General features: G+C 44.5%; 1 protein-coding gene across 4 annotated transcripts in view; it reads left to right on the top strand.

Annotated features, from left to right (window-relative positions):
• The first annotated feature begins 2110 nt into the window (after positions 1-2110).
• Positions 2111-15447, top strand: part of NCOA4 (nuclear receptor coactivator 4) — a 397571-nt gene continuing 384234 nt past the window's right edge. Inside the window, exons 1-10 of one of the 4 annotated variants that reach the window (XM_082054606.1) lie at positions 2111-2216; positions 8701-8854; positions 9295-9435; positions 9556-9644; positions 10142-10250; positions 10593-10664; positions 11300-11446; positions 11656-12654; positions 12995-13084; positions 13650-15424. In XM_082054606.1, coding sequence (XP_081910732.1) covers positions 8714-8854; positions 9295-9435; positions 9556-9644; positions 10142-10250; positions 10593-10664; positions 11300-11446; positions 11656-12654; positions 12995-13084; positions 13650-13655 — 1794 coding nt within the window. In that variant the 5' untranslated portion in view covers positions 2111-2216; positions 8701-8713 and the 3' untranslated portion in view covers positions 13656-15424. Of the gene's footprint in view, positions 2217-5790; positions 6157-8700; positions 8855-9294; positions 9436-9555; positions 9645-10141; positions 10251-10592; positions 10665-11299; positions 11447-11655; positions 12655-12994; positions 13085-13649; positions 15425-15447 lie in introns of those variants that run through there. The other 3 variants (XM_082054608.1, XR_014184244.1, XM_082054607.1) reach the window with 3 other exon arrangements.

Genomic DNA, 15447 nt, shown 5'->3' with positions numbered 1-15447 from the left:
TAGTTTATCTCTGGCATTGGAGTACCTCAATACAAAAAGCAAAGATTCAAGGCACCTAAATACAGCACAGACAGCTTTGAAAATGCCCTGCAGGGAACTGAAGCCTGGGACTTAGCTCGGCTCCTTGGGCAGCTGGCGGCTGCGAGGTTGGCTCTGGGCCGCGGGCAGGATGGGCTCAGGGGGAAAGGCTGGGACAGACCTGGGGCGCAGCTGCAGGAGTCAGGGCCGGGCCATGGCCTGCCTGGAAGGGGACCAAGGACAGACGTCAGACAGGACGTCAGGGAGGGCGGGAGGGCTGCGCGCCCAGGCTGGCACGGACACAGAGAGAACAGCCTGCTCCCAGTGATGGAGCTGGTGGTTCCTCTGGGAGCTGCATGATTTTTCCTGACACCCACGATGACAACTCTTCTGTAATTTCATACTCTGGGACCACTGCTGTGTCTGAGAGGAGCTGCTGTCAGCTTGTTAGCCTCCCTTGTCATCTGGCTTCACCTCCAGCTGTGTTGTGTTTGCTGCGCCGCTGTCAGTGCGCTGCATGTCTTTGTTTCCCTTTTAAAAGGCAGCAATGTGCTCCTCAACAGTGTGGCAGAGATGCAGAACAGGGAACATACATTATGGGGTGTTAAACATAGAAGTTAACATGACTGTTTCTCTTCAGCTGAATTATTGCAGTTATTGAAAGAGGAACGGTCTAAACAGAAACCAGAATCATTCTTTAAGACCATGTGCATAAAGCCATAAAATTTTCTGTAAAATTATTGAAGCAGAGAACATTCCTCAAGGGCTTTGTGTTTTGGGTGGTGCAGAGTAGTACAGTTTGTCAGGCTGTCATCTGAGAACTGCAGGAAAAGCTTCCACTTCTGTATCGAGGCTTCTGTTTCAAGGGGCTGTGGAGGGATGAATCCCACCCTGCCCTTTACTCTCACACCGCAGCCCAGCAAGGAAGAATCTTTGAGTGTACAAAGAGGGTCATTAAGCACTTTTGCTGAACCAAGGCAAAGCCAAGTGACAGGCTTTATGGTGCAGGACGACACACATGACTCCCATTTGGCAAGTAGCAGTAATAAATTTTGGGTCCGGGACATGCACATGCAGTGTCATATACCTACCAAGGGAAAAGTTGCATGCGTCAGTCCTCATTTTAACTGTCCCCGATGTGTATGTAGATCCCTTTCACACATCCAAAATGTTTCTCTTTGTACTTTGGTTGGACACTTACTGTCAATACTGATACACAGTTTTAACCATCATTGAATAACAACACAAAAGCCTCCATCTTCACTACTGTTTGAATATGAGGAGATCATCTTGTTTGTTTTTCCATAAAATCACATCTCTACCCAACCTTTTGACCTTATTTTAGCAGACTATCAATTTGACCTTTGCTTAGGCTGATGCCTTTTAAAATTTCATTTTTTGATCCATTGTGTTGGTTTGGGTAAAAGGGCACATCTGGTGTGGCTAAGAGTATGGCAGAGCAACGTGCACCGCCATCAGTGGCGGGAGTAAAGAGCCCATTAAAAACACGCATATGGTTCCTTCCTCTGAAATTCTTTTAGGGGTGAGATAGAAGATGCATCCGGCTGGCAAATCCTCTTATGAAAGCCCAAGCTTACCCACAACGAATCCACACAGTGTGTACTGCATGAAGCACATCTACCGGTATGAATGGTTCTGCAAAACCCTTCGAGCAGTCTGGACTATAACATCGCCTCAGCCGAGCCTGCGGAAGACACCAGAGCAAACGGCTGTGTGGGCTCTGCCGGCCCCAGGGGCAGCTCCTCACCTGGACAGTCCTGCTGGGAAACCGGGGGGGACACACAACTGCGTGGGCGCTGCTGGTTTGCAAGGTCACACGGGTCTGCGTTATTTTCTCTCAAGTCGAAATACACGAAATACACGGAGCAGGACGATGCAGCACAGGCTGTGTCTCCTACATGTTCAGATAAGCCCAGTATCTGACGTGCAGGCTCCGGGGGTAACACCACACCCGGGATGAGGCGGCTGACTCCTCTCTTCTCTCATGTCAAAGTGAGATTCCCCGTTCGACGCCCCGCTCGTCCCCCCGCTCTGCTGCGGGTCGCCGCTCCGCCCGCTCCGCCGCGCCGCCAGGGGGCGGGCGGGCAGCGCGGGGCGGCGCTCTCGCGAGAGCTGCAGTTGGTGGCCGAGCGGCTGCGGCGGCGCTGGGTGCGGGGCAGAGCGCGGAGCCCAGATCGGTAAGCGCGGCCCGGCCGCGGGCCCAGGGGCGATGCGGCCGCGGGGCCGGCACCGGGGTGCCCCGGGGGTCGGGATAAGCTGGGGGCCGGGGACCCCGCGGGCCGGCGGCGGTTGCGCGCAGTGCGTGGGCGGACACGCGTTCCCTTGCGGGGGGCTGGCGGTGCGTTAATCTGTGTGAGGGGTCTCTGGGCAGTCCCGATGTCGCCGCCCGGTTTGGGCTGATTTAGGAGAAATGCGGTTTCTGCGCTTTAGGAGGCGGCGGCTGCAGCCCCGCGTGTCGTGGCGAGGCCACGTTTCCGCGCAGGGCGTGCGGGCGGGCGCGCAAAGCCGGCGGGCGCTGCAGGGCCCGGGCTGCCCGCACCGCCCGTACCGCGGGGTGCAGCCGCCGCGGCGGGGCCGACCGAGCCGCTGCTCCGCCGTACGTGAGGTGCCCTGCGGGGTGGGCAGGCCCGGCACCCCGCTTTGGATGCGGCCCAGGAATAATCAGCTGCAGGTCGCTCAGGCGGCGCGGCTTGGGTCGAGCGTGACCGGGCAGGTCGGTCAGGAAATCAGAGTTCTGTGGTAGGGGGCTAACACTGATCCAGCTGGAAGATATGAGAGTTTTGTATTGATCTCGGGTTTTGTTTTTATGCCCGTGAGAAGCTGAGCTGTTAGTACCCCTAAAGTCTTTCACACCTTAATTGAAGAGTCAAAAAGCAACAGCTGTGCTTTTCGAAGGTTGCATATGCAGTATCATCCTGGGTTAGAAGCGATCAGGGGCCGTGCACCGCGTTTACTGCAAGTTTGAAAACCTTTGTTGATAGGTAATGGGTACGTGGTTTGAGCCAGAGCGTGCAGGGATTTTGTTAGCCATTCTTTCACCTTTAAAACTGGTACTTGTGGCTGGGATTAAAGGGAAAGGCTGACAAAAGAACAAGATTGTCTTCTGCTGGGGTTTTAGGTAAGGTATGCAGATACAGAAAGGGGAAAAAAAGCTGATGATCACTTAAATATCCTTTGTAACTCTGCAAGTGTTCTGGGCCCCTCAGTTCAGGAAAGACATTGAAGTGCTGGAGCGAGTCCAGAGAAGAGCAACAAGACTGGTGAAGGGACTTGAGCATAAGACCTATGGGGAGAGGCTGAGGGAGCTGGGGTTGTTTAGTCTAGAGAAGAGGAGGCTTAGAGGTGACCTCATCACTCTCTATAACTACCTGAAGGGAAGTTATAGCCAGGTGGGGATTGGTCTCTTCTCCCAGGCAGTTAGCAATAGGACAAGGGGGCATGGGCTTAAACTCTGCCAGGGGAAATTTAGGCTGGATATTAGAAAGAAATTCTTTACAGAGAGAGTGGTCAGGCATTGGAATGGCCTGCCCAGGGAGGTGGTGGACTCGCCGTCCCTGGAGGTTTTTAAACTGAGATTGGACATGGCACTTAGTGCCATGATCTAATAAACGGACTAGAGTTGGACCAAGGGTTGGACTCGATGATCTCTGAGGTCTTTTCCAACCCAGTCGATTCTGTGATTCTGTGAAGTGCGTAATATAGTACTGATGGATATTCAGTGTGGTAACGCTATCTCTGCGGCCATATGCTTCAAGCATAGTGAGGGATTTGCTAGTTGTTTTCCAAAGGGTTTTAAATGCAAAAGTCTGGAAGATGGTTGTGTTGTAATGTAAAATCTGTGTTAGGACAACAGTGTGTCCTTTCCACTCTGGGCTATCTGCTTTGGTGTTATATGTAATAATGGCATAATGATTTCAGGTCTTCATATTTAGATATTTTGTGATTTTACTTATGTGTCTGCTATGCTCTACTTAAAACTATATTTACAATCGATGGAATGAAATTATGATCAGACGTCTTGTCTCAGCTGCACTGGTGACTTGTGACTCTTTGGAACCCAGGTCTTGTGAAGATGCCTCAGTATGTGCCCTTTGTGCACTGACTGGGCTCTTCCAGGGCTGAAAAGGCAGGTGTGTGTGTGTGTGTTCAGGTCTGTAGTGCAGATCCAATATAGTGCAGGCAGGTAAAAAAACACCTGAATTTTAGAAAATGTATTACCTGAAACTTTATTATTCCTTGAGATGTTAATTTCACTTTCACACTCAGAACTGTGGGAGGTCAATTTTGCTCTGTGTAGCCTGTGACTTGCAAGATGTTGCAGCATGTACTTGTTTAGGAATAAAATAGCCCCCCCAGCAGAAGCTCCACACAGGTATTGGCTTGTCATGTTGGTGCTGTACTCTGCTCTATGAAATGCTTGTTATGCTTGGCTGTAGATGGAAATTTCTGAGATTCATCGTGTGTACTTACAGTACTTCACTCCCTGACCACAACTCCCACGTACCTAATTTGGGATACTTACTTAAAAGGAACCACTGTTTTTTGGTGGGGTCAAATGGAAATGAAGAGGGATTTCAGTTCAAACAAGCCAGCTGGCTCAAAACCACATGAAGACAGGTCAGAGAGACCTTTGGAACAGCCTTGTCCTGCCAACTGAAAGAAATCCTTCCACATTTATAAATAGAGTTGGTTCGACGTGAGGTTTTGTTCCTTTCAGAAGCTTTTCCCCAGGAAAGGCTCAGCTCAGCCATCTTTTTGAGGTTATTCCACACCCCTTGGAAATGGCAAACAATGATCTTCCCAGGCAGCAGTGGAGGTGGTTGTGCTGAAAGTGAAAAGCTGGTAAAACCAGTTTTTTGCTGGTCTGCTAGCAGATTGCTAGGCCAGGAAGGGTTTTCTCCTCCTCTGCTCCCCACTCATGTGATATTTAATTAAACTCTAAGACAGAAAAAAAAAAAAACAAACACAAACAAAACGGTTTTTGTCCAGCAGTTTCTGATCTACAAGTAAGAGAAGACTCTGGGAATTAACACCTTGGGGTAGAGGCAGGCAGCCTGTTTGAAGACCAGGGATTGTATAGAGCACTGGGAATGGTAATAAGTGCTGTGTCCAGGAGTTCTGGCTGCAGGGTTTTTGCAGTGACAATCCTCCAGTGAGGCTTTTGGGTATTAACACAAACAGGCAAAAATCTTTCAGTAGAGATGGGTGGTTATTTTGCAATTGGGAACAAAGAATATTATCTTCCTGCCTCATTTGGGCAGTTCCTTTAGTTTCACAGCTGTAAGTTTTTTACTGAGTATGTACTTTCCTCATCTGCTTGTGAAATTGTAGAAGCAAGAGTGGAGGTGATAAAAATTGTGTGTGTGTCATTTCAGTCCTTCCAGGAGTCAACTGCATCTGTGTGGTTTATTATCAGAAGGATTTCTGGCACTTCATACACACAGTGCTGGGCTGGCGAGCCTCTTGGTGCGGGGGTTTGCATGTGGCCGGGGATGGAAGGTTTAATTGGGCTGCTGTGTGGGCTCACAACCCCTTTGGCCCTTGTTGCTGCAGAAGACACGCGTGCTGAACACTTAGTGCTCGGGTGTGCTTTCTTGTGTTTATTACATGAAAAAGGCCCATTGCCACACTTCTGAAGTTGCTAGAAATAGTGGTTTTGTTGCAGAACTTTCTGGGGTTGCGGTTTAAACTGCCAGCGGGATGCTAGAAGGCACTCGGTATTTTAGCCGGGAGGAGGCGGGAGGGGAGCAGGGCTGGGGCTCAGCCGCTTCTCCTCGCCGGGCAGGGGTACGGTGGTCGGTGCCTTGGCCTGGTCCCCGCCCAGCAGATCGGCTGGTGCCCCGGCGAGCGGGGCGGCGCCTGCGGGGCGGGCCGGGCTGGTCCCCGCGATAAGGCGAGCGCGGAGGGGCCGGCGGGCAGGGCTGCGCCGCGCCGGGGGCTCGGACTCGTCCGCATCCGCCAGCCAGGGGTCGGAGCGGAATTTGCAGCGGCACCGAGAGCAGTTGCACGTGACTGTCTGAAAGCGTTTCGGAGTCCGTGCTTCTGCGGAATAGAAGGTTGGAAATGGAAACAGCTTTATAAGCAGGACACTGCTGAATTGCTGCTTTCGCTCGGGAAGTAAGTGGTGAGGGGGCCGTGGGACGGCGGTGCAGCCCAGGATGCAGGATACCCATGGTGGGAGACCGCCGTGTGGCTGCAACCGGTTTGATGACACGGAAATTGCCAAAAATGGTGCTTCTGTATTGCAGCCGTGTATCCTGCTGCAGAAGTTAACTGTGTGTTGTTACTGTTGAGCATATGATCTTGGATATTTTAGAGCATGGGACCTGAAAATGTCCTAAGTTCCTAGTGCTATTTGGTGATAATTGGGAGGTGAGACCAGTTATTTTTGGTAGAGGCTTGCAGAAAACTGGAAAGATGGATGAATTGACTCTCATCCTCAACTGTAATGTCATTTTTTTTGCAAATGTTTGACAAAGCATAAGAACAGCCATTGTACAAGAGCTGGCTGGAGGAAAGTAGCATTCATTCTCACTGTATGCATTTTGGAGAGAGGCTCTTGTAATCAAATGAAAAAACAGAAAAGCACCAAATACAAGTATTTTCAGAGCTCATTAGGGGAGCATGTGTAAGTTTCTTAAATTTTACTGTGCCAATATGAAGTTGCTAATGCAAAGTGTGAAAAAGTAGCATTTCTTCAAGCATTGAGCCCAGTTCCCTAGTGGCATAAATTCAGGAAATGCATAAGTAGCAATGCAGCATACTTTAGACTTGGCATTTGTAGGTATATGGCTTAACATAATTTTCACAAAATTCTTTTGTTATCTACTGTGCGAGCAAACATGGCAATTACATTTAGCCTTTCAGACTTTGACTTGGTTGTTACGTAACAGTATGATGCATGAGATCATAAAGAACAATATTAATTTGTTTACTTTTGAGTATGCAACAGCTTTTATTATATTTAATATTTTCTGGGCTGGGTATATATCTGCCTTTGCATTAATACTTTTAGATTACATCTGAGAGCTAGGACTCCCACTTATGTTTTCCTGTAGGTTGTATATGAGAGAGTTGACAAACAAGATAAAATCTAAGGGGTGTTGTGAAGAGAAAGTTTAGCTTTTGTTAAACATCACTAGCAAGGTGAAAATCACAAAACCTTATAGAACTGAACCTTTGCATCAATTAGAGTATGCAAATACAAGGACAAAATGGCATTTATAGCACTGAATGGAGAATGATGTATTTTGGAGCTGTGCACCCTAATTTGGTGCAGGATTAACATAAGCTTAAAAAATAAATTCAAGTTCTCTTTTCTAGTAGTTGTGCTCTGCACTTCTTAGGAGATGAGACGTTGTGACACGGATGCGATTGAGCTGCATGTAGGGGCTTGGTGTGGCTTCTGCGCCATGTGTCGTGGCTGGGGCACCTGGGCACGGGGAGTCTGTGGTGTGGGGAACCCAGGGGCATGCAGCCTCTTGTGCTGCCTCACAGCAAACCTTGCTTTTTCTGTCCGCTTCCACTTGCGAAACGCTTGTAGTCCTCTGCTCTCTGAAATACACAACTCTTATATATCTGGTGGGACTTGGCTGTAGAAGGATTTTTGGGTTGCAGTTTACATGGTCATGGGGCTTGGAAATTGCAGACTAAATAGCTGCTCAATAACACAAGCTCTGTGGTTGTCCTGTCATATTCAAAATACTATTTTCAGTTCTCTCTAAAGGAGTGGTAAAATCTGTGAAATATTTAGCTTGGTACATGTGTATGCTTTAACTAATTCTGCTGGGAATTTCCATAGCTGTCATTGCTGAAAGACTTGTTTTAAATAGAATGTTTACTATGAATCTTTAGTTAGCTTTCAGGAATCCCACCAAACAGAAGAATCCAAAGTCTTCAGTAACAAAATACCTACTGTTTAGAAAAAATGCTTATATTGATACTTACCATTTTTACTAAAAATCCATAGTTAGCTTTTTTCCCTTACTTGCAGAATCCTTACCGGCTTAACTTCTGTAGACATTTTGTATCTGAGCCCCTTTTACTTGACGATATGCTGAAACTGAGTAAGCTAGCATGGCTGTGACCACAACAAAAATAATGGGCAGCTGCTATAAGTTTAGGCCTTTGCAGTTTACTAAAGAGTGATCTGTGTATCAACTTTTTCAGTTAAGCAAACCGTATTAGAATGTTCTCATTTTTGGGAGCCAGCTCATTTACCTGCAGCTGAAAAAAGGGTGACTGAACCATTTCTAGCCCCTTGCCAGGCCATTCTCCCCCAGCTCTGGCAGAGCTGCCAAACCTTGCCCAAATCAGCCCTCAGCTGCTGGAGCTTGCTGGCCAGACATGAAAGTCAGAGGAAGGTGAATGGCAGGGAGGATTGCCTAAGCTGCTGCGGGTGAAGCTGTTGTCAGATACCTGTTGGTTTTCCTGTGATTGTGCAAACTCCAGGGGCTGAGGCACTTGAGACACCAGTGTTGCTCCAGGAGAAAACTTTTGTCTGCATTTAGAAAACTTGCATCCGTGTAGGGTCTTAGGGTTTTTTCTCTTTTGTTCACCTTTATTATTGAGTAAAGCAGATGGTTCTTCATGTGATGCACTTCCTCTTCCATTAAAGAGGAATAGAAACTATTAAGAATTTTTTTTTTCATTGTGTTTTAGGAACACTTCAAGAATGAGTCCACCACAAGATAGAAATAGAAATTCCTGCAGCAGTGAGTCTCTGGCAAAGTGCCTTCAAGCAAAGAAGGACTTGGAAGCAGCTCTGTCTGGGATTGTCAAAGCTGAACAACAGATTAAAGAGAACTGGCGGGAGGTAATTTTTAATTATTTTTTAAAAAATTAATAACTAATATCACTTTAATGACAGTTTTCATTATTCAGAGTACTTTCTATTATGATGGTGGTCTGAAATTTTCCTAGAGGCTTGCAAGCATCTTGCTGTGTAATTTGGTCATGCTCTTCATAAAGGTATTCCTGAATTACTAGCTTAGGCATGCAGAATTTACTGAAGCTGTTGGTTGAAACATCACAATAGAGAGAGATTGCAAATAATGTCTTTTGATACTTTTTTAAAGGTAGCCTTGGAACTTTTACTAACTGGAGTCATGTAGCACTGCGGCTGACTGTGGTTAGTTTTTGAGAAATAAATTGCTCCAAAAAGACCACTTTGACAAATATGTTGTCATCAGTGTGGCATGTACTTGTTCATACTGTTTGGCAGATGTTCTAGGAATGGTACATGTTACCTTACAGGTGAAAGCGAAGATTCACAGCCACATCAGCCGCCACCTGGAGTGCCTGCGCAGCCGGGAGGTCTGGCTGTTTGAGCAGGTCGATCTCATCCAGCAGCTGAAGGAGGAGGCCTTGCAGCAGCAGGCGCAGCAGCTCTACTGGGTAAGATCCCCTTGTAAATTGTTGCACTGGCATTTTTAAGTAAACTTTGTCCTTGCAAGGATGTTCTCAGTTGTAATCTGAGAAGCCAAAACAATAATTTGTGTTTTGTCTTCCATGCAGTACTTGGGACAATTCAGTTGCCTTATTCATCAGCTGGAACGATCCTATAGTAACGAACTAGCAAACCAGATTTCTGTTTGCCTGGAGAGGTAAGCGTATTTTATGATGCAAGTTGAGACAATTGGGATTTATTTTGACTTAGGAATTCATTCTGATATTTGATTCTAATAGAACTTAGAGTAGATGTAACTCACTGTTTCTACATTTTTAATGGTTCCTAGAAATAAGATCTTGATAGCAGTCTGAGATATAATTCCTCTCATCTTTTTTACCCTAGATTGAAAAAAACAGGACTATAATGAGAAGGGGAGGTACTTATTTGTGCAGATTAATTCAAATATTAGTTGTTGATGGCAATTTATGTAAGAAGGAGAAACTTACGTTTTACTGGCTATTTATTCTATTGGTTTGTGGATAGGCATCTCTTTATGCAAGCATTAAATGTTTGTTACCTAATTAGTGCCAAGTTGGCTTGGAAGCCTTTTATGAAACAATGAACTGATTGCCAAAACATGACAGATGAAGAAGATAGTAATTTTTTAATTTTTATTTTTCTTTTTTTTTTTTTTTTTTTTTACTCTTTCAGACTGGGAAATCTTACTCTTAAACCAGAAGAGTCTTCCATCCTGAATTTTGAGGCTGACACATCTTACCTTCGCCAGGCTATTACCTCATTTGGTTCAATTAAAACAATGGTAAGGAGAGACTGAGGTAATGATGATTGTATTCTTACTGTATTCCAGAAAATGAAAATTGATGTTATGGTTTTCTTTAGATGTCATTCATAGATGACATTCTGTGATAGAAATATCTTGGAATTCTTTTGTAAGCAGCATATCTTCTGCATTATTGGAGAAAATTCTCTTGAAGAGGACTGGAGGTGGCATTCTTATAGTGAATCTTTCTGTGTTCTGTTTTTACGTGTCAAGAAAATTGTTTGCCACAAAGAACTGAGCAGTTGTAACTGCGCTCTACTTCAGCTTTATTGTAGAAACTGGACAAAACTGAGATTTAAATGAACTTTGCTTTCCTTACAGCAAACATCAGAGAGAGAGAATACTTCTCCCTGCTTCCCAGGGCAGAACTGTGCCCTAATAAACTGTGAACAGGTAGGATTAAGACTTGCATTGGTAAATATTTAATTGTATGAAAGGAAAAAGGAGAACTCGCACAAAATGTTAGCTTGCTTGAGTAATGGTTTCTCTTGGTTTGTTAAGATGTTGGAGGAGTCAGTAACAGTTGCTGTGACGAGTGTTAGTGATCTTATGTTCTAGCTGCTCCAGGAACAGACGCGCAATATCAGAGTGTGAAAGTGAATTTGGAGTGTGACTGTCGGTCAGAATTTTCTAACTGAATATTCCTTCTTGTCAAGTCAGGGCTTAGAACTGTGTTCAGCTCTGCACAGAAACAGCATCAGTGAATGAGGGTAGCAAATCAGTAACAAGAGTTGTGGTGAGAAGGAGGGTTGTGGCTGGGCTACATGTATCAAAACTGTGCGTTGTAGAACTTGTCGCTTTGCTTTCTTGTCATTTGCTCTATGAAGAGTCTGAGATCAAAGAATAATCTATCAGTGCGGAGGCTTAAAGTCATATAGGTGATTGGGGAGTTACTTGTTCCTTAATTATAAGGGAATGTTTTTTCTTTTAGTTCAGAAATACTGATGCATGTTGAATGCCTGTTTTGATGTTCACCATAGATCACCCAGCAATTAGACTTTCTCATGACCAAGAACATTCTTTCTCAGCAGAAAACTTTGTGTGGGGCAGTGGGGGCCTCACTTGCTGACTGGTTACTTGGAAACAAACCTGTGAGTGTTTGCCAAGCTCCATATGTTCCCAGCACCAACCTTGAAGAATGGGTTACACAAAAGTGTGTGTCAGAGCCCAGCCAGGTAAGCCTTTTATGCACTAACCTGGTTTTCAGTAAAGGGGAAAACACAGTATCTGATTGCAGGCGGAATATGGTGGGAATTCTCTTAATTCTGCCTCAGTGTTCAACTACTACTTTTGCACTGTCAGAATGCTTCAAATTGTAACTGTGCAAAGTTACTGAACATTGTCTTTTAGTGTTAATAGATGCATTCCAATGTGTCTTTACTAGGATTTAAATTCTTCCAAAGTCTGTTATTTTGAGCAAGCCTGGGGAAATCTGAAAAATTTGGAAAACTGGCTCCTGCAGAATCAACAGCGTGATGTTGCTGGGAAGACAGAGTCCCCTGGTCGCAGGGACTCTGCCGCTACTTTCAACTCATCGTTTTCCACGATGGAAAGGGTGGAGGAATTGGAATCCCTTGGACAAGAAGAGATGGATCTTTCTGACTGGCTGCTTACTCCTGACACAGAAAACGGAAGCAGTGCTTCAGATGAGAAATGGAAGTATGAATTTAAGCCTTTTAGGGAAGAATTTAATATGAATGATTGGCTCCTCAAATCTGAAACATGCACCAGTTGTTGTGGCAGCCAGATCAAAAGTGTGGAAATTGAGAACCTGGGAAATCTGAAGTGCCTGAACGAGCATCTTGACGGAAAGAAATCACCCACTACACCTGCTGTAAATGCTTGGCTTCTTCAGCATCCGCAGGCCCCACTCAAAGTGGAGGATGTGTGCAAAGCTAATGAGCTGTGTGCCAGCTTTTCAGAATGCGTGTGTGATGAAAACTGTGGAAAAGAGGCTCTGTGTAAATGGCTTCTGAAGAAAGATGGGAAGGATAAAAATGGAGTTCCAGTCAGCCAGAAAGATGTACCAAGCCCTGAGCATGAGAAGGCCAACTCTGCTGCCAATACCTGGCTTAAGCCTGCACAGCAGCTCACAGGGGAACCCATTAGTGCAGAGAAAGCAGATTATTCAGCAGAGATCGCAGAACCCTTGAAAGTGTTGCTGGAAAGGCCTCTGACAAGCTGGCTAGCCAAAGCAGAGAGTGCAGAAGAAAAGGCGAGTAGGGAAAAAGCAGATAATAATTTCAAGACTCCTTTCCTAGACCTCTTGGCTCCATTCCACCTCCCCTTGAATGTAAACAGTTGGGTGTTGGCTTCAAACAACGTAGAAAATGCTCACCCACCTCCAGCGGAAGATAAATGGCTTCTACGCAAGAAAGCACAAGTGAGCATAAGTTTTTGTTACTGCTGTGTCTTAAGCCAATGTGCCATGTTTATTGTTTTATTGAATTTAATGCCTGCTTTCTCTTCCAAATTCATAGCTCTTTTGGATAATACTGACTGACAAATTTTAGGCTTCCTAGCTCTTTTAGTGTTTTTGGTAATTAGTTACTTAAGTAGATGAGGACAGTGTTTAACACAAAACAACTTACTGTGTTTTACTAAATGAAGAAAGTGTTCATCTCGGAGAGTCAGAAGTCAGTTTTGTTTTCTTTTGCAACACTTGACAGCATTTGAATGTATTTATATTTGGAGATCAGTAATTAAGGTGACTTGTCTTTCAGGACTTTGGCCTTCCTACAGTTTGCGACCTTTTTGCCTGTATGAAACTCAATGGAGATAAAGAAAAATGGCTGTATCAGACTCCTCTACAGGTAGGATGTACAGAATGTATTGGAACAGCTGAACCTAAACATAACTTGGGGGTACAGAATACAGACACCGTCAGCTTTTGTCTACAGAGTTCTCCAAACATAATGCACAGCATTGTGATTTCCTCCCCATATACATTTCTAACAGCTTAGACCATTCCACTTCTTCATCTTCCTCCTCTTTTGATCACAAGCCGGGGAGGAATTACTAAGGTTCTTGATCAAATCACTCTTCAACTGATTGACACTTAGTAACATCTTGGTAACTTCTGTTGTAACCAGAATGTGCAGTTAATGTTTAAATTTCCAGGCAGCTTCTTTCTTATCTCGGTAATGTAGTTACAGCTGACGTCATGTTTTTCCTTTCTGCCAAGATAACTCTTTATCATTGTTTTTGAAATTCATGAAAAAAATCCCTAGCGACTTCAAACCCTGAAAGGCAAGATACTCAGTTCTAGGAAGTATTTTAGTATGATTTTTTTTTTTCCCCCAGGGTTTCTTATACATGTTTATTTCCAGAAGTGTTGCTGTTTATCAAAGAGACTAACCCCATTTTAAATTTGTTTAGATGTGAAGAACTGGAAGCAGCGAAATCATCCCTTTCCTGCTGATCAATCACACATCACGCTGAGTGACTGCAGCCAGCTGAATTCTTGTGTTTGGCCATCTGCTTTTTCTTCTAAAAATATAACAAAAAAGATTACTCATATAACAGAGTTATGGTGCAGAAGATGCCTTTTTGTTATGATTAATTCTGAAATGTAAGCCCACTGAGCATAAGCAATCTGATACTATAGAGGTGTTAGTAAATTCCTATGTTATGGGAGTACATAAATCTTCTTTAATGGGCTGTCACTTGAAGTATGTTGAAGCCAGTGCAAGTATAAAGCAAAATCTCTCTAGTGCTGTGAAGTGTCCACCTTTGGCAGTGACTTCAGAAGTGTTGCCTTTCCTTTCAGCTGCTACAACTTTGTCATGAGTTGGGTTCCAGCTTCCTGGGATTGCAAGATAACTTAGGCTGTAGTTGGAAGCAGTTTCTTTTAATGAGCAGTTGCTTACGTTAAACGTTTCATCTGCATCTTGTATTGGTGTGTTTCCCAGATTTTGAAAGAGATGTGAATTTATGGGACCCGACACGTGACAGGAGAATTGGTAACTTGATGTTGAAAGAAAACTTCTCTTGCAAATTTCTGAGGCGGTCAGAGAACAGGGTAGGGTGTTAATTTTTATGCATCAGTAGATCAGATCCTACTATGTCCCCAGCATTTAGTAACAATTTGAATTTCACTGAAAAAGCTGTAAGATTAAATGTGTACATTTCTGCTAGTTTTAGATAACTCATAACGAATTTTTATTGACTAAACCACTGGAAAGCAGGCATCTTAGCCACATAATGCTTAAAGGTAATATTGGGGAGTTCGATGCCTTCTCATCAGATTGACGTCATGCTGTTTAGTTGGGAAACACTAACTTGGCAAACTGCGTGGCTCTCATTGATCCATTTTAAAGATATTTAAGCTGTGGATTTTCATGTTGTTATGCATATGAAAGTGGGGTGGAGTAACTCTGATCTTTGTAGCTGTGTGCATAATAAGAGCAATTGCTCTTCAGCTATTTAGCATTTTGAGCCCATAGGAAGGACTGCGGAGATGTTAGATGGAAAATGTGGATCACACCTGTCAGCTTGCATGAAAAACTGTGAAGTTATGTAGTTTCTGGTGCAGCTTCTAGTCACTTAACAAATTGTTCTTCATGACAATAAAAAACAGCCTCCTTTCTCCCCATCCCCGCAGCCTGCCTGGGAATAAAGGTGACTTCAGTTCTTCACAACCCGGTAGAAATTATTAGCAAGAGCCACCTTGGTATCTCTTTGCAGTGTGAACACATTCCTGTCTGATAGAACATTTGTTTGAAAGTAATTTTTTAGTCAGAGAGGGACATTGCCAATCTGAAACCAGTCCCTGAAACGGCTTAATATCAGTGGACCCCTTGAGGCTTTTGTACTTCCAGAGTTGAGGCTTTTTGCTGGAAGCAGAGAGATGTTTTTGAAGTTCACTTTCCCCTTCAAACGTGTCCTTGTTGCTGCATGGGAAGGCTGCACTGTGACTAACTCCAATAACAGTCTAATTTGATTAGCAGTTAAACTTCAAGAAGGTGATTGACGAGCAGCCCACCTCTTACAATTAATTCCTTGTAGTCATTGTGTGCTACTTTGTCCGTTCATTATGAGCCTCTTAAAACTTGGGGGTATTCCTTTACTTACTCAACCAACTTATTATCACTAATTGGTATTTATGTAAAACATTGATTAGTCTTTTCCATTAAAAAATAATTGCAACCAAAGGGTGTGGTACGCCTCCTTTGTA

Source organism: Streptopelia decaocto, assembly GCF_964273445.1.
Source record: "Streptopelia decaocto genome assembly, chromosome: 5".
Taxonomy (NCBI): domain Eukaryota; kingdom Metazoa; phylum Chordata; class Aves; order Columbiformes; family Columbidae; genus Streptopelia; species Streptopelia decaocto.
Note: the sequence above shows the minus strand (reverse complement) of the source record. Positions and strands in the feature narration are given on the sequence as shown.